This window comes from Paramisgurnus dabryanus, chromosome 2 (genome assembly GCF_030506205.2).
Source record: "Paramisgurnus dabryanus chromosome 2, PD_genome_1.1, whole genome shotgun sequence".
Lineage (NCBI taxonomy): Eukaryota > Metazoa > Chordata > Actinopteri > Cypriniformes > Cobitidae > Paramisgurnus > Paramisgurnus dabryanus.
Genome location: NC_133338.1, coordinates 31,618,664 through 31,645,793, shown reverse-complemented (window position 1 = coordinate 31,645,793; position 27,130 = coordinate 31,618,664). Strand labels below are relative to the sequence as shown.

Below are 27,130 nucleotides of genomic sequence, written 5' to 3'. Positions count from 1 at the left end.
GATTGATTTTAGAGAAAATTGTGAGATTAACTTTTGCACATCAATCATTAATTTTTTTTTTTTACTTTGATACTGTCAAATCTATCATTGCAGTTATTCACAACAACTGATAATATGGCGCATTATTGGGCATTTTGTGTTCTATGTGATGTATTGGAAAACATTTATTCTGTATACAGGTCCTAAAAACATCCAGTAAATGATTACCTCAAATTTCTGTTTATTCTCTGTCTTGTTTTGGCTAAAACAGTCTTGTTGTTAAAGAGACGAGGGTCATGTAATTTACCGTTTATTTTATAGTCTGTTTTGTGTGGGTTGAGTGTTGCTTTCTCACTTCACGTTTCAGAGCAGGATTTGATTGTTTTTCGTCAAACCAAATTGATTTATCTTTGCTTTATCTGCATCTTGACCTCCCACGATTTCCCTTCTCCTTTGGGGACAAGTGTGTGTACGTGTATGTATGTGCAATTCAGCATGAACGCACCTGCACACCTACACACACACACACAAACACCACTGCACTCAAATACATACTTTTGCATTCACTCCGTACACACACACACTGACATACACGCAGATGCCGTCTGCACACACCTACATCAACAATGTGCTCACCCTATGAAAACATATACATGTGCAAGAATTTGAACTCGTTTGTTTTTCTGTCTTGTCCGCGTAGACACACAAACACAGAGTAGATTTATGTTTGACCGTGTAGCTGCGAGTCACTGATCTTCTAGAAATCACCTATAGTCCTCGTCATCTGCTGTTAGGATGACTCAGAGGTCAGCGCAACTGCTGCGTCTGCAGGACGGCTGCTGATCGTTCGTTGGCTAATATGGTGTCTCGCCTTTTTCTTTTCTCCTGAAAAAAACTATTTGATAGTGCTTGTAATATTCTGCATTAAAAACCTATTCTTAATAAATTGGGAGAGAATCCATAATTTTCATACAGCACTTTTCAGTGTTGTTTTGTTTTATCAACATTTGCAACTACAGTTTATAAAACCAATTATTTAATACAGATTGCAATACTTTTCAAAACAATGCATTAACAGCTGTCACTGTGGAAGAGTCTTCAAAAGGTACACTTGTTACGTTATTCACCCCTAAAAGATGCATACTAGTTATCGAACACATCATTGCACTTAGTATGACAAGGCTACTTAAGAATAAGAAGTTTTAATTTGTTATTTTTTTATCTGTTTGTGGTTTAACCTCGTTTTACTTATCTCTCAGCTTTTCAAATATAAATGCTACAAACTCTGTTCCAGTAATTTGTTACATCTTAATGTTCCTCGGCATCTAGGAAAAAAAGGTTTTAGGTAAAATGCTTCTTCTGCTTGAAATAATTTAGAAAACAGTCTAAAACCATTCATGCATCCACCATTAAATTTGTTATTTTTAACAAATGATGTGGTTTATCTTCTGGCAAGATGTTGTTGTGTTGATTTTTGAGATGTGTTATTGTTAAATTGTTTTTGTTGCTGCCTTCTTGGCCAGGTGACTTTTGTAAAATAGATTTTAATCTCAATGAGTTTTTAACCTGGTTAAATAAAGAAATGAATAAGCTCCCAGCAGTGCTCTGTCTGCATAGATTTGCGTTGATCCTTTGGGTCTCAGTATAAGCTGAAATCAATCGTACACACTATAAAAAAACCATTAGAGAGTTTATGATCTCCACAGACTGCTTCTCTTTTTGACTTTGTGTGTTTTTTCTCTCACTCTTCTACTTCTCACATTGGTACCAAGGAGGATTAGGGCCAAGCTAAAATAAAATAATAAAACCATCTCGAGATTAAAGTCATTATAATCCCATATATAACTATTCGTTTTTGGGATGGGAAAGTAAAAATAAATAAAAGATAGAAAATAAAGTCAATATATAACAAGAAAAAAGTCATAATATTTTGATAATACACTCATATTTTTACATTAACGTGTTTGGAGTGATGTGAACAATTAGATATGCAAAGCAGATACCAAATGACATACAAGCTTTTTTCATAAAACAGGCAAATAACGGAGATACGCTCAGAATCGGTTTCAGAATAAATATTTTCAGTTTAGGCATATTCCCCATGTGGTTGTATGCATTAAGAACACTTATATTAATACACTAAATTCACTATACACTAAAAAAATTGTTATTAATAAGCATGTACATCAAGCAGAAAAGCCCAAAATGTTCTTGTTTTCATTAAAGGAAGTGAACGTGGCATTTAGCATTTTGCGTTCTTTTTCTGGGATCTTCTGTTTGCCTGTAGACAGAATGTTTTATTAATAAAATGTTTGCTGAATTTGCCGTTTTAATATCACTGTGTAAATGCATTAAGCCACATTCTTTCATGGTTTTATAAGGGAATGCCCTTAATGTAAAGCTTTTGTATTCTTGCTTTCATGAGAACACACCTAATGTGAAACTTAATAGTACACATTGCATTTATACTCTGCTCGTTGTTACGCTTGTTTTATTAAGGTGTGTACCAAATTTTGCTTGTTCACAGTATCTCCCCCATATTGCCTTTTATATGAGGGAGATTCCTTCAAATTGCCTTTCTGAGTGCATCTCCCTCATATTGTTTTATTAATAAGGCAGGTATGTAGTTTGGTATCTGCTTTGCAGATCTGCGTGATCACTCCAAACACGTAAAAATATGGGAGAAAAAAAACATAAAAATGACTTTACTCTCGTTATATATTGACTTTATTCTAAAAATTGTACAAATTTATTCTTGTTATATATATTGATTTTATTCTGGAAATTTTGCGACTTTATTCTCGATATATATACTTTATTTAGGAAATTTTACGACTTTATTCTCATTATATATTGACTTTACTCTGGAAATTTTACAACTTTACTTTCTCTATACATGTATATTGACTTTATTCTCAAAATTTTACGACTTTATTCTAGTTATTTATTGACTTTATTCTCTGGATTTTACGACTTAAGTCTCGTTATATATTGACTTTATTCTCAAATTGTAAGACTTTTCTCGTTATATTGACTGTATTATCTGAATTTTTTATGACTTTATTCTCATTATGTATTGACTTTACTCTGGAAAATTTACAACTTTACTCTCTCTATATATTTACTTTATTCTCAAAATTTTACGTCTTTTATATATTGACTTTATTCTCAAAATTGTACAACTTAATTCTAGTTATAAATTGACTATATTCTCTGGATTTTATGACTTTAGTCTCGTTATATATTGTCTTTATTTTCGGAATTTTACGACTTACTCTCGTTATATTGACTTTATTCTGAAATTTTATGACTTTATTCTTGTTATATTGACTGTATTATCTGAATGTTTTAGGACTTTATTCTCGTTATATATTGACTTTATTCTCAATATTTTATTTATTTTGACTTTTTTCAGGAAAAACTAACTATTTTTTTTGTTTTAGCTTTGCCCTAATCCTTCTTGGTACATTGGACAGATCTTGTAGAGAAATATCACTTTTTCCTGTACTGTACATTTTTATGTATTGAAATTCTTTGATAAGCAACTCAAAGCATCTCTCTCTTTTTCCTTCTCTCTTTTTCTTTTCTCTTTTCTTTCTGTCTCTCTTGCTGTGCTAATTTTTTCCGTTGCTCATGGATTCATTCGTTCTTCAATAATGAACCACAAGTTAGGACCAGCCTCAAATGAAGACAATGAATGAAAGGCATTCTGGGAATACGAGTCTTGGCCTAGCCTCAAGTGTGTGTGTGGTGTGTTTCTAGTTTGAAACATTGAACACTGTCTCACTCAATAGAAGTTTACACATGCACACAAACTGAGTCAGTCATATAGACACACTTTATAACTCACCTCTCCTCTAATTGGCACAGTGTGAAGCATGCCAACAGGAAAGTGCTAAAGGGAACCTGTACGGTGTTTGCCCACGCTTTTGTTGAGAAGTACAAAAATGGAAATTTCTGAAACGTTAGAACAAGCAGGCTGGAAAATTGGCCCTCAAGTCTTGCTCTGAGTAACTCAAGGAAAAGTTCATATCTTTTTGTGTAGGAGATGATCACGTAGTGTCTGTTTGATTTGTGAGAACTAATTGTAGATGATGTGATCTAGATTTTCCACCGCTCATCCTGTTGTGTTTTATATAAATGGAATATGGTAGTTTTGTGTAATTTTTGTGCTGTCTGATATTCAGTGGTGTGCTTTTATTGTAGCTGTGACCTATTTGTAATGTCATGATTAATTGATTATATGAACAAAAGTGTCCAATTACAGAATGGTTGTCAGGATAAGAAAAGTGGTCATGTTTTTATAGTCAAATATATAGTGAGCACGAAGCAGAAAGTATTGTTTATTTTATGTATACACTTTAAATAAGACAAAATAACAGACTGCAATTTCTAAAAAAGAGTGGATTGAGTGCCTTTTTTATTTGTGATCACATAAGCATAAATGAAGTATTATGTTTTGAGTGGCTCTGTTTTCCTTACCATAAACTGTGATTGGTCCGAATAACCCATGCTGAGACATGTCAGTGTTTTATGGAGATTGGAAAATAAGTATAAGCTGGTGTAAATTCTCTGGCTGGGAGTTGATTTAGTCTGGAGTACATAAAGTTATATCTACAAATCACTCCAAGCTGCTAGATGGAGGGAGAAGGCAGTGTTTTTTGTGGTGTGGACTGGCACTGGGCCGTGCGTTTGGGAGGCATTTGTCCCTAGGGACCGCTCTAGCGGTAGGGGACAAAAGAGGACATATGAGAAGCCGACTGATAATTTTCGGTCTCATTTTGACAGATTGTATCTAATCTAATTGAATGACTTAGTAATTAGATGGCTTATGTCCAACGGTGGACTCCATGTGGCAATCCTGAGGCTTTGTAAATTAATTTGTGAGCTGTTAAATTGGGTATTTAAGAAAGACGGATAGAAAAACAGTGAATAGGTCAAACTAATCATGGTTTTTATCACCATGCCAGCAACACAACGTCCTTTTGTTTAATTAAAAGAAAAAAATGTTCAAGTTTAAATTTCAGGATCATTTACATAATTTTGTGTGATTGTAAATAGAAGTGCCCATGTTCATTTAACTCCGTCAGTGCCAAAAAAAATCTACCTAAACTTCTCTCAAAGTCCACAAAGATTAATTCATTTGTTTTGGTTATAGTGAGACAATACAGTTGACAGATATGAAAGAATAGTGTTTACAGCAAACAAAATCAAACCCATAAAAGAAGCACAAAATAAAAGTTTTCTTTTTATAATTAATGACTCATGCCATTATAAAAGAGGAAGTGAAGAGTAACATTAAACATCTGTTTCAGGTGATGCCAGTTTACACATGCCAGAAGGACGTTTAATTTCCATGTAATTGCATAAATGGCATCATATGATATTGTAGAAAGTTTATTTTTCTGGAGTTTTTTTTTAATAAAAATAATAACAGAACAGCTGCATTTCTATCTGTGTGTGGGGGGGTTGCGGGCATGCTTGTCGGCAGGCCATAGTGTCTGGTTCTTGTTTGAACCTGCCCTCATGATGTGCATGTGGGCCTTCTCTGGTGTCTCTCAAGTGTGTGTTGAATGTCAACATGTGCTGCAATACTACTACTGCTGAAGTCAGAAGCATTCAAGGTCATTTTGGCATTAGCAGAACGAAGTGGTGAGACACTACACAGTAACCTTGTGTAAACACAAACCGTCTTTGGAGAGTAATACTCTCCGTGATTATGAAAACTGTTCATGGCAGTATACAGTATACTCTCCATATTCCTTTTTTTATTTTAGTAAATGTATATGGTAATGGTTGCAACACCTATTGTTGTTGGTGGAGATTAATTAAACTATGTAAACAAGGAAATGTTACAAGATTTTCTGTGCAATGTTACTCATAGACTTATTTTACTTGGAATATATTCAGATAATTTTTCGTTTTGACTGCATCTGACTCCTAATGTATCCTCTGTACACGTAAGGTTATAACACACATCACTCATCTCTGGTTGTAACAGGCCTCATATGGCATTATTAAATATTAAAGACTCAAGTGTCTTTTCTCTTAGTGTCAGCGAGGGGGAAACACTGTATAAGAATGTTCAGATTTTTTTGTTAATGAGGCTTTCTTGTTGCCCATTATAAAGAAATCAGTTCCCTTTATAACGTTTCCCAACTAGCACTTTTCTTTCTTTGGAATGTTTAAAAAAAAATGTTTTTGTAGTCAGCACAGTTTTGTACGCATTCCCTGACATTTTGATCTATTCGAACGATTGAGGCCAATTCCATGTGTGTATAGAGACTTGTAGTTTGCAAGCTAACACAATTTCTCATTGTATTCTCAATGTGATGCACAATTTGTCAAGTGTCTCTGTGGATTCAGTGAAAGGAGCACCTGTAGAAACATGCTACTTCATGCTCCCTCTCAACCTTGTGAAACTTAATGCTGATTTGCTGTTTGTAACCTAAATTCCTATTTCAAAAGTAACTACTGTAACTAAAGTACTCAAAGTGATGATAAGATGGTTTGGCATAGAGTTTAGTTCAAGTCAGATCAGTGTGTACTATCTGCCATAAAAAGTCATGCTAATGCTTTTCTTTCTTCAGATGGACGACCACAGTGGGAGGTTGAGGCGAAGGTCATCCGAGAGAAGAGTCAAGGAGTGAGTGACTGTTTTTATGCATATCTTGGAAAATATTTGCCAGCTAAAGCACAGACCGTACACAAAACACAAATATGTGTACAGACCCTACTGAGTACAATCCTTTTAGTCTCTTGGCTATCATTGGATATCGTCCATTAACAATCCTTGTTGTTTCTTTTAGAAGTTAAGATACACAAGTTTAACTTGAACACAGTGAATATGTTATTTCTGCTTGTTTTAACTGGCACAAAAATCAAATGGTAGATCACAGAAAATCATGTTTTATCTGCAGTCGAACATCGTGGTAGAGGCGCCTCCATATCACAGCAAGACGGTCAGTGCAGCCGTGCAGGTGCAGTTTTATGTGTGCAACGGCAAACGGAAAAGGAGCCAATCGCAACGCTTCACCTATCTACCAGGTACATTATTATGCAGCATACATTTTCTGCTTGCATTGTTATGAAATAATATTAATTGAAAGACTGTATGGAATATTTGGAGTTTTAGGAAAGTATTGTGAACTGCAAAATTGTGATTCAAAATTGTGGAAAAAACTTAAGAAATGGAGACCTGTCAGTCTCAGTGGCTGAAAGTACACTTTTCCTTATACTATACAATCTAATGCAGTGTTTCTCAACGTTATTCCTGGAGGCCCACTGCTCTGCATTTTGTATGTCTCTTTTATCTGAAAGACTCAGTTCAGTTCATGGAGATCTCTTCTAATGAGCTGCTGATTTGAATCAGGTGTGTTAAATAAGGGAGACATACAAAATGTGCAGAGCCTTCAGGATTAACGTTAAGAACCACTGATCTAATGCATTATAACCTTAAAAATTAATCATACTTATTTTACAGAAAGACTTTTAATAGCAGTGTAAAGCAATAATATGTGTAACTCGATACAAAAAGGAACTGAAATATGTACTGTATTACTGAAGTGTTACCTTAGAATCGAGTATGGTGTTTGTCGTGATTGACACCCTTACAGTTTTCCTCGATTGCTAACACACTATGGGTCCTATTTTAACCATCTAAGCGCATGGTCTAAAGCGCACGACACAAGTGCATTTAGGGCATGTCCGAATCCACTTTTGCTAGTTTTACAACTGGGAAAATGGTCTGTGCGCCTGGCACACAGTCTAAAAGGGTGGTTCCTATTTTCTTAATGAGTAATTGGTGTTTTGGGCGTAACGTGCAATAAACCAATAAGAATCTCATCTTTCATCCCCTTTAAAAGCCAGTTGCGTTCACACCAAGGCAGATTGCTTATCTACATGGCAGAGTTTGTAAGCGAAAAAACTGTAAGCAGAGGAAAAAGACCACCAGTTTAAGACCACAGTTTGTGTTTTATTTATTATAATGGTTATTTGTGTAATTAGGCTTTGGCTCTCTTTAAAAGTCATTATTTCAGTAAAATAAGATGGTAAATATGAAGCATGATCACTGTAATGTTAAAAAAGGTTTTTATAAGAAGAATATACAAATATGCTTAAAAAAGGTTTGCATAAGTAAAAATACTTTATTTGTAACAAAGAGGAGATATAGAATTTATAAACATGTGGAGAGTTCAGCACTGCCGTGAGTGTTTTAAATAATATTACTTAAAATGGTTAAATTTAACCATTTTCAGAGGTACAAAGTCATCATATAAAATAAATCATGCATCATCTGAAAGAAAAAAAAAATTTGACAGAAAAGAATATGATTATGACCTGAAAGTTTGAGGTTTGCGCAGATTGGTGTAGTTTTGAGAAAAACTGTAATATTCACGATGCATGGAGTTGACATTGAACCTGGCTTTAAAGCAGTTCTGTGACTCAATTTTATGCAAACTAGTTTTCGTACTAAGTTCACTAGTAACAAGAACGGCACACGTGTGGCTTCTCAAAACAAAGTTACCCGTTTGATGATGCCCGTGTTCCTCTGCACACTGCACCAGTGTGGTTAGGGATGAGGTTGTTCCAGTAACAGTTGAGCACCTGGTAACCGCTCATGTAAAACACCTTAAAACAAGAATCAGCATAATTTACGTGTGGCTGGAGGCATGCAAAACAGGTGTATTCAAGAACCGGACCCCCTCTACAGTATCTCTTTCTATCTTAACATTTAGATTTTACCATCGGTTTATAGTCATGCAGAATTATTTTGCAAAGATTTTCCCTTTGATAAGTCGACTATGAGGTTGATGAATCACATTGCAGTATTATAATAATAATTTATCCGACAGGTTGGGTTGACATGCACACATCAGAGCATGTTATTGCTCAAATATTGATTTTGACTTTCAACATACAGTATGATGAAAAAGGCCAGCATCCAGAACGCAGTAAAAGTGATGTCTAAGTGCGGCATACTAGAGAGTTGTAAGAAAGTGCAGTCGTGTGTGGTTCTCATAGGCATGAGCTGGTTTGTTATTATTTTCCCAAAGTGAGTCAAACCGAAAACAGCGTTGGCGTAATTAAATCACACGTGAGCAATTTTTTTTCTTTATCTATCACTGAGTTGCATGCTAACCTGAGTTTACTTTTGAAGAGATAAAGACAAAAAGAGAGGGAGAGCGAGACTGTTTGAGGCCAACCTCCCGCCCACCCTCTTCGCTCCACAAAGCACCCACTCAAATTAGGGTTTCCTGTTTTCCACACTAACCCGTCGGGCCTCAGCCAATCAGATGACAGCACATGCAGCCAATATTCTGAACAGGCCGTAGCGACTGCGGTTGCCATAGCATCGGCCTGCTGAGAAAGTGGCATGACAGGGGGAAGGGTTGAGGTGCGATGTGTTTAGTGTAAAACCGTAAACTTTATGAGTTGTGAATAAGACCTGAAGTAATAAACAAAAGATAGTCTAGTTCATAATAAACTTGACTTTAAGTCTGTGAAACTTCTTATTTTTACAGACAAATCCACATGTCTTCTTCCAAACTGCATCTGGAAATATGTCCTCTTACCTTAAGCTTGTTATTTATTTAAGGCGAACTTGTACTTGTGAACTTGTTTTTCCGAGTACGTTAAGGATATACAGTTAGTAACGTTAGACTGAAACACACTGGTAGTGTCTCCCACACATGTCCGCCACTTGCTCTTGATATGAGGAGGCTATGATTTTATTGCAGTAATGGCCTGGGCTGTGAACTGGATTCTGGTTTTCGTTTGGAGCAGTGCTGGAGGGCAGACAGCATTTTTTAGCTCCCAAACTCAGCACTAGTTTACATGGCACTCATGCAGGCAACATATGCTCACTCAGAGTCCACAGCAATTCAATATAACCCCCATACGTGCGGGCCAGGGAAACAGCAGATTGGGAAATGGGTTACTGAACACTATGTGGTTGTTACTCATTGTTTGCGCATGTTGAATTGCAATTTGGATTTAATTTTGGAAGAAGAGAATATGGGTCAGTGATTTGAACTTTTAAGAAATTAACAAATCTTAATAGACAAAACTATTGTATTGTTAAAGTGTTGCTATTATTAAATGACTTAATCTCAATAGAAGTACTAAAAGTCATTTTTTTAAAATGAAAGTTTTTGCACCTGTGTACCTTTTTCTTATTTTTTTCTCTTCTTTCTCACTTTCTCCACCTGTCCAGTCTTGGTCAAGCAAGAACATAGAGATGATCTGGACTCCCCAGCCGTGCCACCCATGTCTATGCCCCTGGTCCATGCTGCCAGTTTGGTTTGCGCTCAGCCGCTGTCCTCACCAGAGCACTCCCACCCACCAGACAGCCTTCTGTCCAGCTCCCCACGTGGGCTGGCTCCAGGCCTGCACCCGCTCCAGGCCCCCTGCGCCCCAATGGGCTCTCCCACTCTACCCCACCTGCCCCATCTTCAGGCTCAAGGGCTGAATGCCCCTCCTGAATGCCAGATGCCCTTCCACCCAGGCCCTGCTGCCACTGCCAGATCTTCATACACACCTCTACAGCACAACATGCCCTTCAATGGCCAGCACAGTCTTCCTATGACTGCAGGCTCCCCACAGGCCTATGAGCGGATGCCTTTTCAGCCTGACGGGTGTCACGCCCTGGGTTTGGGGATGGTGTACGGCCCATCTTCTTCAGCACCCACCTCTGGAATGGCAGCGGGCCCGGCCTCTAGCCCCGGCCATGCGAGTAGCGGCCAGCTCATGGGACACTCTGCCCCGCATCTGCACTCTCTAGGTTATCACTGCCCCACTCCAGGGCAGGTTCCCTCACCCACTCACACACTGGGACAGCCAGCACCGCAACTCCAGCATCCACTGGTGTACCATCCGGCAGGACAGCGGTCTGCTTCCTGCCCAACGCCATCCAGCGCTCCTGTCCATATGGTGCCATCCCCACACTCTGGGCCCTCCTCACCCCAGCTCCATTCGCTTCCCTATCATTCACCCACCTCACCTTCTCCAACATCCAACAGCCCCTTGGGGCCTTTACCGCTTTCTGGACAGCCTTCCCCCCAGGCTAGCAGCCCTGTCCTGGCTGGGTTGTCCCCAACGGGGTCTTTGGTGAACCCACTTACCCAACAGGGAGAGAGGTTGAGCATCAAACAGGAGCCAGAGGATAAAGAGCCCACCTTCCGTACCATCGGCTTGCAGGACATTACACTTGATGATGGTGAGTACTTTTTGTATGTTTGTGACACAAGGATAAATTAATGTGTGCGTGTTATGTTTAAATTTCTGCCGTTTTTACTTTAACACGATATCACTATAACACCACTGAGTAATGCACTTTATGCTTTATGTATAAAATAATTTAGTGTTTTTATGTAGAAGTTGCTTCGGACCTTTACAGTGTTTGGCAAGTTGCGTTGTTCAAAGTGTCACCATGACACAGGGGTTTTTTTTTGTTATAAGACCTAACATTTTTGAGGAAGAGAAAAGGAGTGAGAGTGTATTTGGCGTAACATAATACCGTGTTACTTTAAATATTTCTGCAATGTATAGTATGTGTACTTTGTGACTTTCAGTATGCATAAAACTTATATATATATATACTGTACTTTAGTGTGATATGCAGTTATGTACAGTGTACAACACAGCATACCACAATGCAATAGTTTCAATTTGACATTTCCAGTGTGACGATGACCTATCGAATAAGTAACATCCATCCCAAATTAAATTTGTATCTTTCTAATGATTCTTTCTTGTGACTGCTAATGACTTTTTTTCATAAGATTACATTCCAATTCAGAATAGGTTTTTTTTTCTAAAGAGATGAATAAACAGAATTCATACAATAAAATGTGCTTAATGCAATCATGCAACAACCTAAATCTACAGAAGCATACGGAAGAATTAAATGTTTGTAGTTGCATTTTGCATTCTGTTTTGGAGACTATTATTTAAAAAAATAATAGAATAGGTGACTCCCACGTGAATACAGTGCAGTGCTTTCAGAGAGAGAGAGAGAGAGACTCTCAACAACTATAGTTACAACAGTGACATGTTACTTTAGTGTTTATGTGAATATTTCTTGCTGACAGTTTGTTTATATGAGAACTACAGAGAACAGACCACATTGGTTTCCTTATAAAAATTTCAGCAATCTGCTGCATAATCAGTATTATATTGATTTTGACTGCACTATAGCAGATTACTGTTATTGCTGACTTATGAGAGTTAAGTTCAGCACCACAGATTCCAGCAATGTTGTCATGTTCGTGACATACAGATCCTGGATCAGAGTTTGATCATGTGGAGTCACTTCTGGTTTCTCTTTTACTGCAGTTACATATTCAAATGTGCAGTGAGATGGAGTTAACGAACAGCTTGAGTTTCTCAAATTAGACGTGTGTGTGTATGTGTGCTTGCGTGCGCGCGTGCGTGTGGTAAAGTGTGAGTCCAGAATGATCCAGTATTTGTTAGAGAAATTAATACTGCCCCCACCGAATTTAGCCATGTGTAAAATACACACAAACCACACTCTTGGGTGGCCACATGCTTCTTTAGGACTTGTGCGGACTATTTTACTAATATATTCAAAACTTGGAAACATTGACAGAGGTCACGATGTTCACAAGAATAGACATGTTCAGCCACAGGGTGTTTCCTCAGCTTTGGGCAGTATTATGGTCAAGAGGTTTTAGGTTTTTTTACATTTCAAAAGCCTTTTATGTATAGATTTTAATGATCTGATGCATTTTAATAGTTATTGTGAAATATAACATTTTAAAACAAATTATAACCCTTATTTGTTACATAATAATTTCTCATACAACCAACAAGCTCCCCTGAATAAAGGTTTTTGTTCAGTTGCATACTGTAAAAAAAAGTATATTAAATCAACACATATTTTTTTGTTACTTTAAGTTGTTAAATTAAGTTTAACAATTTCACAGTTTTTTGTAAATTTTTTTGAAAAGTTATGTCAACAAGTCAAAACTTAGTTTAAAGTGACTTGCAAAACCAAGTATTATTACTGTAACTTGCATTTTTTACAGTATACTTCAAATATCAAACGTGTGAGTAGAAATTATGTCAGTTATTGTCAGAATATTTCTGTTATGTTTTTATTTATGAAACTGTACCAAGCTGGAATTAGTTTTGCAAGCATGCATATCATGTGAAATTTTTTTATTTTATTTTATGTATTTAAATGTAATGGGAGTAGCAAAAAAACTTTATTATATAAAAATAAATACATTAAGAAATTTCTCCAGTACTGCTTGTCCATTTGAACATTGTTAGTGGACAAATGTATATAAACTAGTGCAAGTGAGAAAGTGGTTTTAGCTAGTTTATGTTCTCAAGTACACAAGACTAAAGGTGCCTAGGGTTAAAGATACACCCACACACAGAGCGATGCATAACTGAGCTCTTACAGCCTTCACGCTGCACACATTAATGCAGTATTAAACTCATGCATTCGTCCTCATGCGTTCAGCGATTGGATGGATTTGAGCCTGTTTAAAAGTGAACTTCCACCAGGGACTGTAGCACACGCACTATAAATAGGGTCTGTGTCACTTTCTGACTGAAGCTCTCCAGCTTTGTGAGTTTTTAAGGAGGTCAGAAATGAACTACAAATAGAACAGAACACAGCTCCAGTATTTCACATGAACATACAGTACAGCTGTCAGTGACCAGTACACATCACCACATGTTGTGATGGTATTTTATCATCATCATAATAAAAATCCTAGTGGTCATTAGTAGTTATTACATTTAAATATAAACTCCTCTATACATCATGTGAAGTGTCTTACTTTTTCTCTTCATAAGAGAGTCATGAATCACTCTTCATCACAGTTAACTGTCTCTGCAGCTGGCAGAAAGTTTCACTACCTGTACATTTAAATATAAGTCAATGTATCAGTCAGACTGCAGTTCTTAATCACACTTTTCCGGCACTTTTATACCCCCAGATACTTCAGTTCCATTTGATGAATCACTTTTCAGCAGAATTCAGTGGTTCTCAGGCTGTCCGTTGCATTGCATGCTGGGAGTTTTATTTGTGTAGTAGTAGATATTTACAGATCGTGTGGGCTTTCTTTTCAGTAGCAGTTATGATGCAGGTTAAACTGGTTTTAATGGTGCTGACTAGCAGCATGTGGTAGGTGGAGAACCCAACTGATATTCCTGTCTCTTTGTTTTTATTTGAGGTCAGCATGGAGCGGTGCGCTGATTAAAGCTTGTTTATTTGGAGAGATTATGTACCGGGCTGTCGTATAGTATAGTGGAGAGCCATGAAACCTCATGGATCCGTTTCAGGGTTTTTAAGATTCAACCGTATGGTGGTGTGTATTTGTGTATGTGTGAACAGATGGCACAGGTGATGTCAAAGACTCTCGTTGCAGGAGGTGTTGAGGAGGGGCTACAGACAGACTGACAGATGGATGACAAATACAACAGGGAACCGGCACAAACATACAGAAAGGTCAAAGCAGAACTAGAATGTAGAAGACAAGCAAAGAATTAAAGGAGTGTGAAGAATAAAAATATAGAGTTGGTATCACTTGTTAGATGTAGACTAGTTATTTGTCTAGGGAGCAGCGTGTGTGCGTAAAATGAGTGTAAGGAGTTTGGGTGCCATATTTTCCCTGATGAGTTTTGGATCGGTTCCCTTGTGCCGAGCAGAAGGAGCAGTGTGTCAGGAGTCTTAAGTCTCCACTGTCCTCTCTTGTCTTCTCCAATCTTCTTGTTTCCTCTTTTCATCTCATCTTGACTCGGCTGCTTTCATCTCTTTTTCCTTTTTTTTATTTTGTCATTCTCATCGTCACTCTTCTTCTTGTCGTCATGTCAGTTACTTTAATGAACGTTGTCTCAGAGGTCTGTGTTTAAGATCAGGCCTACCGTGTGTACACAGACGTGCGCTTGTGCTCCTTTGTTCTCCATGTCTGTGTGCAGCTGCCACGCCGGCGTGAGCGCACTGATCTGGGTTAATAATAGGCAAAGCCTGCTGTCTTTGAGTCCCGTATCTCATCTTGCTGTACACACACAAACACCGTTGCGCTGCCGTAGAGCTTTTTATCTCGGCTTGAATCATTTTCCCACAGGGAATGATAGAGTCTTGTGTTTTGATGTGTGGACCTTACCAGGGTAACGAGTTGATTTGTCAGTGACGTGATAATCAGACTGATCTGCGCCGATCCTATCCGTCTGTTTCTGTGTGGTTTCGTCGTTCCTTTTGTGAGGACAGAAACTCTGTCCATGCAACATATTTCAGATCTGTAGTCTTTAGCCAGTGCTAAACAACTGTGTCAATTAAATAACACAACCGCTCTTATCCATGGGGGATAAAAGAGCACGGCAGGAAGAAAACAAAGAGCTCTGGGTCCAATGAACAATCAGCAGACTCTACTGAAACTAGTGGAAACCTGGTTTTGTGTCATCTTTCCATACAATTAGAGACTCTGGAACATTTTGAATTTTGAGGTCTTGGCGGAGACAGGCAGTGGCGCTGTGGTCTGTCCAGTTTGCATTGCTGTGGTGTTTGGCTGTAGATATGTGGCGTAGTGCAAAGATCCTTGGGAACTGATGTGACAGGACTGTACTCTCTTACCAGGAAACTCTAACTCACAGTTATTCATTCTCTCTCATTTTTTTCCATGTTGTGTGTATTTGTGTAGGGAAAAAGTATTCTTTCTCTTTAACTCTTTTCTTTGTACTTTTCCACAGTTATACACTTCTGCTTCTGCTTTCTTTTGTAATTCTGTATTACTGTTAATATAATAGGCATAAATAGCTTATTTTACTATTTTTGAATCACTTTAGTGATTGCTGAAGACGTAATATAAATATTATGTAATGTATATGTTTGTTTTAAATCCCAAAATTAGAATTTTGCAATAATTTATTTTGCATTCAGCCTCCCCTTACAAAATTTTGCAGTTGATCCTTGATGCGTACAAATCACGCCCCACGGTTCGGCTCGCATGCGATTCACGTATTATTACGAAAATTTAAATGGGGAAAGTATGCATGTGATTCAAAGGCTTGCAAGTGTTAACACTAAAGTGATTTTAAACAATTTACCTGCAAAAAGGCGCTACAGTGAGCAGTTTGCTGCCGTAACATGGCTGCAGGAGGCGCAATGACATTACGCAGCACCTGAAATAGTTCCCTTGGTAACTTTCAATAGCCTGAAAATAGTGTCATCTCTGTCATCTCATATTTTCAGGTACTGCGTAATATCATTGTGCCTCCTGCAGCCATGTTACAGCAGCAAAGTCCTTGATTATTACGCAAGAATGAGAGTATAGTTCCTAGCCATATCTGCCTAGAAAAATCACAAGTTTTAATTTTCCGTCAGCCTTAGGACACGATGAGTCAAGTTTTAAATGGGAAAAATAGCGAAACTATTTGGTTATTTTTGAGCGTGATGCGAATGGTCTAATCAGATTTAATAGATTGTGCTAAGCTATGCTAAAAGTAGTAGCGCCCGACCCGGAGATCGGCTAGATGGATTCCAAAACTGTAAAAATCAAATGTTTAACTCTAGAAGAGCTGGAAAATTAGCATATTTTCAAAAAAGTGGAGTGTCCCTTTAAGTCTGTGTTATTAATGTTAAACAACCCAAGACAGAAAGAAAATTTCTTCTGTAGCTCTAAAAAATTATAATTATATAAAATGTATACTATAAAGAACTAATGCTAATTTTAGCCCTAACTTAATGTGCAATTTGTTATTTTTTTATAAATGTTCATAATTTATTTGTTCTTCTTAGATTTTAACCACCCCTTTTTTTTTTGCTGATCCGAAAAATTATCCAATGCACAGATCTACACTCTAAAAATGGCTGGGTTATTTTTGACCAATAATGGGTACATTTTTGACAGAACACGTGCTGGGTTAAAAATGACCCAATGTTGGGTTGTTGTTATGCAACCACGGGGTATAATAACCCAACAGTTGGGTTAAACAAACCAGCATTGGGTCAATTTTTAACCCAGCAGCACGTGTTCTGTCCAATATTTACCTATTATGGGTCAAAAATAACCCAGCCATTTTTAGAGCGTAAGAAGGGTGGTTAAAATCTAAGAAGAACAAATAAAGAAATTATAAACGTAATGTGATCCGAACCGTGAGTTTTGTGATCCTTCACACCCCTATTAGTAAACACGAACAACAACACGTCAGGCCTGAGCTTGGAGATCAGTCGATTTAACAGGTTAAGTTTTATATTCAAATTAGTGCTCCTATACAAAGAAAAGTAAACTTGGTGGGGTTAGCGCATGTAAACCCTATATGAACAAGCGTAATGATTCAGACACACAAAACAATAAGACCATCCCTAGTATTTTATGACAACTGAATTACCGTAAAGTTTTGCAAAAAAAAAATCCCATCGCCCCATGGCTATGCTGTGTTGGCTATTAAAGCCAGTGACTAAACATGTTAAAAAGGTAACTTATACCTAAGGTTAAAGATTAGGGGTTGAGTCACTGACTGACTCTTTTTAAAGGGGAATCCACATATATGATTCACAGACTAACTATATGCTCCCTTGTGCTCACTTTGCCTCTTTTTTAAAGTTTTTTTAAACGGGTATATTATTGTTTGTCTGCATAGTGTTGCTGGGTTTGTAGAGGCTAAGCACTGCTAATAACATCAATAAAAAATAAATCAAGAGAGCACTTGTCATTTGCTTTTATCATTACAGATAAGAAGAGTATAAGAGTCCTGAACTAGATTTGACATATTGCGCTTTGTTGTTCTGAAGTTACCGATAAGTTGATATTAAACTGAATGTGAATGTTGGGGATTTTGTGTGTATGAGTGTGTGTGTGTGATGGAAACAAATGTTCTGTATATATCGGCTGATGAGGTCAGTCTTGCCTTGCTATAAAATTTTCCATCATAACACAATTCACCCGCTGCTTGTGTCATATTATCAAGATCTCACCTACATTGGAATAAAGTTTTATACTTAATGTTGGGGACACAACCCTAATGATTGTGTACCTAATTTTTTTCTTATTATTAAAAAATTTAAAACTTTTTACTTTTACGATTTAATAAAACAGTAATAGCAGTTATAAAGCACTAAAAAATATGATTCCCGACCACCCTAATGAAGCAGTGAGAACTGCCGGTAATCTCTTAGTCATTGTTGACAACGGCTGTCCGACACTTTCTGTCTCAGTTAACGGTCAGTCCGCCTGGGTAGTCCAGTGATTCACAAACTCGGGGCAGCACCGTATAACAATATCACTGACTCTCAACTTTCAGGCACAATCTCTGTGTATTATATGTTAATTAGGGATGCCCCCTTCACTCATCCAGAGAGGATCCCCTGTTTAAAGACTCTGCTCTGGGTCTCTCAGGCATTATACGAAAGAGATCGAGATGAATCATGCTTTCTTACATGTGGGGTAGGACGACGCTGAAACCTCTGAAGTCTCTTGCTGCTATATTGCGATATATTGCACAGCAACTTCCCGTATTCAAGTGAGTCAGATGAATCGCTAATATCGGCAAAGTGATAGTCTCAGTTTGGACACTCGCTCTCTGAATATACTCTGTATTGTTGAGATTTGTCCTATATCGTTTATAAAAAGCTACTGTAATGTGAACTTTGCTGAGGTGACTGACTCACTGTTAATCCGATCCAAATGACGACTGGAAAAGAGCATGCATTTAACTGTTTCTGTTTCGATGAACGTGAAAATTACTGTACGTTTTATGTCATGTAAAATTGGCAAAAGTAAAACAGTAAAAACTTTTGATCCAAGAGGAGAAAAGTGCATCATTTAGGAAATAAAAAGCCCTTTTAAAATGAATAGAGTGGCAGACAGCATATTGTATTAGACTTCTAAATTTTGTCTGCCCAAAATCATGATGACAGGCACATCGCAGATTCATTTTGAAATAGCTGACTGTATTAATATTGACTTGCTGTGTATTTAAACTGTGCTATATATATATATATATATATATATATATATATATATATATATATATATATATATATATATATATATATATATATATTAGGGCCGGGACTTTAACGCGATAATTAAGATGAATTAATTACACAAAAAATAACGCGTTAAATATTTTTAACGCATTTTAATCGCACTTATTTTTGCACCGCGGAACATTTCTCATTGGATGAGTTTCGGCGGACCGATTATACTGGAGCACCAACTAGCGTTCATGACTTCAGACAACAACAACAAACCACAGTGAACATGAACGAAGAAGCTGATGAGATAGCTTTGGTTGGTCCCGTGGATGGGAATTTTTTTAATAAAAAACGAACGGATGGAAGCGTCGATAAGAGCATGGTTGTGTGTAAGCTATGCAACAAGGAATTCACATATCACCGCAGCACATCAAGCCTTAAGTTTCATCTCAATGCAAAACATATAGCAGCTAGCGTGGACGTTAGCCCGACTCCGGGTACAACAACTTGGTTGAACAAAAATAAACAATATTTTGTTGATTAAGCTTATGTATTCAGTCATTATTCATGGTATACTAAAAATCCATGTGAAAAAATTACTTCTCAATGTTCTCAGGTCAAATACTTATATGTGATTAATTTCGATTAATTAATTACAAAGCCTCTAATTAATTAGATTAATTTTTTTAATAGAGTCCCGGCCCTTATATATATATATATATATATATATATATATATATATATATATATATATATATATATATATATATATATCAGTATTATATCAGGCGCAATGGCGGCGCGTTGAATACACTGAATCCTAGTTTTCCTCATCTTGTACTTTGTGATCAACAAAAACAAAATAATACTTTAATTGCATTGATAAACCTGTGGTGGTTTTCATAAGCCATCAACATCAAATAATTTACGCGAGAGGCACTCGGGAGACGGAAAATGCTGGTTGCTTTTTCTCCCAACATCATCAAGCTTCATCAAACACATTGACCCCAGCGTATCTTATGAAAAACTTTCCATTATTTTACGTGAAGCCAACGAAAATCGAGCAGGACCAAAACATTTTACAGCTGATTACTGTAAAAAAAAAATCAGCGACGACGTCCCAAGGATGACAGCAGCAATGACAGTGTTGTTAATATTACAAAGTAAATGTTTTGTTTAATGCCATTAGTGGTATACACTGATTAAACACTAGTCAACTAAATGAATATAACATGGCAAAGATGAATGCACATTTATATATTGATTCAATGGATTTATTGCATTTTGCTGAAAAATAATGTTTTTATAATAAATCTTTGAAAATCAAACTATGGATTTGAATTTTTTATGTTTTTATAACCGAAAGATGCTATGTGAAAGTTCTTAACAGAAAATAGTGGTTTTCATCTTGTCACTTTCTTGGTATAGAAAACACGTTTTTACCGATATTAGTCAATCTGGGTTTGGATTTAATGAATTTAACTTTTATTTAACTGTGTTAAAACAAACACAGATGGGACAACAGTAAAGTGTAAGTGCAGTCTTTGCATGGCAAAATTTAAGCATAAGTCTAGCTCAAGTAAACTAAAAGTTGTATTGTATTATATATATATATATATGTATGTATATATATTTATATATATTAGTTACTTATTATTAATTTATTTATTTATTATGCTACGATTATGCTTACATTTTGACTGCACTTCCACTTTACTTTTGTCCCATATGTGTTTGATTTAATCTATACGTAAATTACCCACGAAGAGTGTTTCTCCATCCTTTACTTTCATTTGTTTAGTTTTACTTTTACATTGATCTGTAAAGGAAAAGTAGAAGTTAACCAAATTATAACGTCCCATGACCTCCAAACAGTTTTATACTCATATCTCCAGATCTCCTATTGCTCTACACACACTAAGGTTGCTTGTGCAAGTTGCGAGTGACACATTGTGTAAATTGAATAATGTGTGCAGGAGGTACTGCCGTTTTAATGTTCGCGAAGTTTTGCAATGCAGGTTCGCGCCGAGTTGTGCGTGTGTAAATAGTTTAGCGTACGTTGATGAAGTGTGATGGGTCGGGCGGTTCATTGAGTGGGTTTTAAAGCAGAAGTCACAATCAGCACAGTGCAGGTCTGTATGTGTGAAGTGTCTTCATGCAAGAGGAAGAGCCGCCTACGCCAACAGGATGATCTTTCACAGCGGCTGGGCATTTGAAACATACATACACGCACTCAAACATCCAGCTTTTGCACACAAATAATAACATCAACCACAACACAATGTACCAAAACAAGTCTAAACTACGATCACATGAAGACAAACAATACCACATGAAGCTCGGGGCACGTACACAAACTGCAAACAAAGAAAAACCTAACAAACATGCTTATAAATATCACACACTGATTGCAAAACAACAAAAGATATCATCTATAAAGAAACACAAATAGCCGCAATATCTCTATAAATATGAAATGTGTAGGAAGAGCTTAACTGAAATGATACTAGTGCAAAATCGTGTCACAATTTGATTTTTTTTTCATTCAAGCGTTCGGTTATGTTATGATTTAGTTACAATTTAAATAGATGTAGAGATGTTGGAGGTACTCAGTCAGGACTTTGATTTAAAGAGTCAAACAGTATACTGTAGTTCTTTATAAGGTCCTGTGCCCATTTTAGCACCTCTGTAAACATAAATTTTTTTTATTTACCTTTAATGCTATTTTTAGTATCGTTCAGCTTCCTGCCTTTTAAAGTCTTGTAAGCAAATGATTATGATATTATATCTGGCTATTGAAGCAAGGTTTTTTTAAACTCCGCTTTAATCCTGTGTTGAATGGGAATAGACCAGCTGCTTTGTTCTCTTTGACTGAACTCACCTGCTTTTAGTTCGACTGGAAAATGTGAAAGCTCGTCCATCCCAGTCGGGCTCCTCATTGGCTCAGCGTGAGAGTTTGTCTGTATGAGGAATGCAGGGGATTATTAACGCACTTGCACAGGCAGGTACACATTTTACATGAAGATACCTGAGGCTCCAGGTTTCCCCTTTGAAAAATCGAACCAGCTCTTTAGCTTTCTCCTTACTCTTACATGTCTTATTTATCATCACCTTTCATAGATGTGTTTTTTTTTATGACATGCTTGAAAATCCGATGATAAATGTAGTGTTGTGTCAAAACCTGTCATGTGTTTAGCATTTTTACTGTGAGGTATTATCTCTATTTTACCAGTTTTAGGCCCGGCTGCCTTTCTGAAGTGTTGTGTGTTTTGATTTGTTTTTAACTGATTCGATCATATCAGTACGTTACACTGTTACACTGTTGTCCTATAATGTCATCATTACCCAGCTTTGAGGATACAATAAAATTTTAATTTTGTTAATTTGAGTCCCGCTGGGGAGTCCTGTTAAAATAATGTTTGGCTGAGTGTTTAACATCAGTTTCCCGGCCTGCTAAAGTAATTACCTCACTCGCCCCAGTGCGTTCTGGAACATATGTTTTAACAATAGATCAATTTTATACTAGGCTTTTATAGTGCCAACAAGACTTAAGGAAATGTAGTCGAAGACCATTAAACATAATGAACTGCCTGCACCAAACTAAACCTAGTTTTGTGCACAAAAAACCTGCAGGATGCTTTTATAGCCTTGTGTTGTATTCGTTGTCAGATTTGGCGTTGTCACGTTCACAAACACTAACTTAAGTATACGCTCGTCCCAGATGACATCCTGCTGCACTCCTGTAGCCACAGTAATACTCTCTCCGTCTCTCTTTCTCTCTCTTTCCATTGGCTGTGTCACATACCAAAGTCTTGAGTTTATTTATTTTTGTCTTTACTTTCTTCCCACCACTATCTGTGTTTTATTTTCATCAGCTCTTGAGGATAATGTCGGTAGTAACGCAGCTCAACACTGCCCTTCAATGGTTACATACAGAATTGGAAATTGCCAAGTGCACTTTAAAAACAAATAAAAACTTTAGCTTTCTACACTGTTGCCACTATTTTGAATGCTAAAAGATTTTTATTCTCATGTTTGTGTTTCAGTGAATGAGATCATAGGCAGAGACATGTCTCAGACCCCCGGAGCTCACGGAGGCGCCCCGGCTGCACACAGTCAGTCCTAGCCAAAATCAGACGATCCTCGGAGGACCGAGCGACAGGCTTACCCCCCCAACCTCCTGCCTAAAGTCCAGAAATCACCAGTGTGGATCCAGAAGCAAACAGAACCCTGCTTCATAAAGATTCATCATCCTCACACACAAGTAAAGCTGGAGAAGATGACAACAGAGTTGGGCCGTATATGCATGCACACATAATAACAAAATCAGGTGTCATGCATATTTCCGCACGCGGTTATGTAAGAGAGAGAACTTGGATTGAAGTTGTCAGGCGCACAAGGTTCTCCTGGAAATTAAAACGATAATTCAGGGCTCTCTGACAGCATAATATATTATTTGTAGCTTGCGGATAAACCCTTATATTGGCTAGCTATGCAGTGCCCTCATCCCTGAACAGAATATGCAATTCTGCAGTCACTTTTGTTCGAGATGCCCAGCGCAATGTCTCACATTCTCCCAGTGCTGCCCCCTAGTGGACGGACCTTTGGGTGCTCCACTGAGTCTGTAGTAATATGCAACATTCCACGTGTCTAGTGACCTTTCTGAACTGTAGATAATCTGTTTAATGATTGACCCATTTCCTCTTCAGGTTGAACAAAAATGCCTTATGTGCTAGCTAGTGATTGTGATAAAGCTTTCCGCTGAGAACTTACATTAGATATCTGTTTTCGACAAGGACACTGTTGAATTCAGTTTTGTGTATTTTATACTTAGAAGTAGCAGACCTTGTGTTCTTGAGTGCTGTGAATTTGTGTTTGTCAAATATTTCACAGTGCTGTGCTTTCCAGTTAAAGGAATTGTTCTCATAGTCTAAAGACAAAATAGATGTACAGATGCGCATGGGTAGATGAACTCGGAGAGATGACTGAAAACTGATACGTCCATTGAACTAAATGATATGTTGATACTATGCTAAGACTCGCTATGTGCCTTTGATTAGACAAACAGTTATGCATGAACATATGCATTGGACAACTTAACATTGCAAGGTGAAAGTCTTGAAAATAACTTTTTTGTTTATTTGTTTTTGCATTCTGACAATCAGCGAGTAGACTTTAGGTATTTTCCAATATTGATGTCCTTTCCTCTAATCAAAACCAAACCCATCAAATCTTCTTAGACTTTCATTTGGATCTTTTTGTTCATAATCTGGAAGATATTTGTTCACAAAAACCCAGTTTTTGACATTTCCTCTGGTCCTGACACAGGGGAATAGACGCTGCAAAAGCAGATGCTGTCTCTTTATATGTATTTAGCAAATTGATGAATTTTTACTCCTTGCCTTGAATTTTTGGATTTAAAATTTGTGTGAATATTTTTCTAATTCTCGAAAAACAGGCGCAGTCAAAAAGTTTTTTTTTTTTTAATTTTTCAAGACTTGCAGCTGTTACAATGACTGTTATGTCAAGTTTGATGCTATGCACTATAAACCTGCCTTTTGCCTTTAAGAAAAAAGTACAAAAAAAGACAACCTTGATGCCTCTAGACTAGATGCTGTAGAGATGCTTAGTAGTATTTTAGTGTTGTGTGAGTCTGTGTATGCACAGAGCAAGCATCTTAATGTTTTGTGCGTATGTGCTTATGTCAGGTTATATTCAATGAATTGTAGATATTTTGTATCTTTCAAAAACCTCCTTGAATCTGAATGGTAAACAAGCACATTGATATATTAGGCTATGCAAGGATAGACAAAATGGTGGTGTGACTTTTCAAACATACAAATAGCAGGTTTGTTTGTTACTCTTGATCTATAACGTATGTGAGTATATATACAAATATATATATTTTGTTGTATGTAAACCCTTACATATAATGACAGGTGTTTCAATGCCACTTTTTTGACTATTTAATTTAAACTATCGGATATACAATAGGGAAAGCCTTAACTTGTGCTCGAATATAATTTTAGAGAATGTGTGTCGTCCAACTTATGGGTTTGATTTAGTAGTAGCTCAAACTAAATAAATACAAATAAATATATTAAGGCAGGGCCCGAGGGTACGCACCTATTTTTGTTCTCTTCTAGAAACCAAAGATCGAACAATCTGTTCCCATTTTACATACGTATGACGACAGACACCAGAACTCTATTTTTGATACTTTGAAATGGATGTCATTCCTAAAGTTTGAGTATGTTGATGGTTTGTAAAATAGAAGTACAGGTTCAAATGATGTTTACGGAGCCTTGTATTATTGTTTCATGTACATTTTGTATTTAACATTTTGTAATTTTTAAGACTGCAGTGCTTTGAAATGAATCAAAGGGAACAGCGTGCGGCGTAGGCTCTTCTGAGGTAGTGTATCAATAAACTGAATAAATGCCCAAATGTCTCTCACATTTCATTGTGTTGTGGATTATGATGAAACAAATTCCCAGTATTCCTGAATCATCTACACACAACAGCCATGATCATTTACTCCTAACAGCACACATGGAAAGTAGGCTTTCAAATACACATAAAGAACATTTATATTACATGAGGCTTTTTATGAATGCAGAAGAGCTATTTTAAAATACATCAGTTAATTGTGCTATACAAGAGCACTCTGCTTTACATCAGGGTATTGATCAACTGTCAGGGTTTGGTTGGCTGACTGTACATTATCTCTGCATAACAAATATAATATGCTGCTATAGACTGGGGGCATTAACTAGTGCCAGGGTAAACTGGTCTTCTAAGGTTTCTATTTTGTAAGATGCTGAATGTTCTGCTTTATTGGAGAGACTTTAAGGTAGAGAATTCTAGGAAATAAAGTGTTAAAAAGTTAGAAATGTATCATCTGTTTATATGTAATTCAGACTGCGTGTACGCATAAATGTTCTTGCATGTACAGTACACCTATAGCAGATTCATGGACATTTGATTTTAATTCTACTTAATCTGCCTCCACTTTCCTACCAAAATACAGAACTTGAATTCAAAAGTTTGTCCAAATTTACCCAGGTAAAAATAAACTGGAATACATGAAAATATACTTGAATACCAGAAAATTATTATTAAGTACATTGTTATTTTCTTCTCAATAATAGTTTAAAGGTTATATACTACAAATATACTAATTTAAAGAGATAGTTCACCCCAAAATGTACATTATAAATATCAGGAAGCTATTTTGAGAAATGTTTGTAACCAAACCGTTTGTGGACCTCATTCACTTCCATAGTATTCTTTTTTCCTACTATAGAAGTGAATAGGGGTCCACAGATGGTTTGGTTACAAACATTTCTCAAAATAGCTTTCTTTGTGTTCATCAGAACAAAGAAATGTATGTGGGTTTGGAACAACATGAGAGTCAGTAAAAGACATAATTTTCATTTTTGGGTGAACTATCCCTTTAAAGGGCACACATTGATTTCCATAGTAGGAACAATATTTTGGAAGTATTGTGATAGATGATGAAGAAAATATTTTGATAAATGATGGTAAGCACACAGTTGACGGTACCCATTAAATTCCATCATATTTTTGATTCCTACTATGGAAGTCAATGGAAACTATACGCTGTGTGTTTACCATCATTTCTCAAAATATCTTCTTTTGTGTTCATCAGAAAAAAATTCATACAGGTTTAAAACAACATGAGGATGAGTAAATGACAGAATTTTCATTTCAAGGTGAACTATCCTTTAAACCAAAGCAGTCCCAATAGACAGAGTTTTGATTCTCTTGTTAATGTGACATCACACAAATAAAACCCTGCCCACAGCCACTGACTGAACTGGTTCATTTTTACCCAAAAGGTTTTCTAAAGATACTTACTATTATTTATCCTGATAAGAGATGAGTTCCTACAACTTATAGAGTTGACTTAATTCAATTATGGGGTGGTTTCCCGGAAAGGGATTAGACGAGTCCTAGACTAAAATAAAGTAAGAGCTGTCCAAACTGAAAACAACTTCGAGGACATTTCTTAAAATACATCAGTTTCCTTTGTTTTTCCTCAAAATGCACACCAGTAATGTTTTAGTAATTAAACCAAGGCTTAAATGAATCCCTGTCCGGGAAACCACCCCTATATTTTCTAAGTTATAACAACTCCTCTCTAGATAAGATAATAAAATTACTTGTAAATGT

General features: G+C 36.7%; 1 protein-coding gene across 2 annotated transcripts in view; it reads left to right on the top strand.

The window, feature by feature from the left end:
* The window catches only part of nfatc3a (nuclear factor of activated T cells 3a), a 70,634-nt gene extending 45,014 nt beyond the window's left edge, over positions 1–25,620 (top strand). For both annotated transcript variants that reach the window (XM_065267918.2, XM_065267919.2), the window contains 4 exons: positions 6,570–6,625; positions 6,900–7,026; positions 10,196–11,197; positions 22,981–25,620. In XM_065267918.2, the coding sequence (XP_065123990.1) occupies positions 6,570–6,625; positions 6,900–7,026; positions 10,196–11,197; positions 22,981–23,060 (1,265 nt within the window). In that variant the 3' untranslated portion in view covers positions 23,061–25,620. The remainder of the gene's footprint in view (positions 1–6,569; positions 6,626–6,899; positions 7,027–10,195; positions 11,198–22,980) is intronic.
* Positions 25,621–27,130: the final 1,510 nt, after the last annotated feature.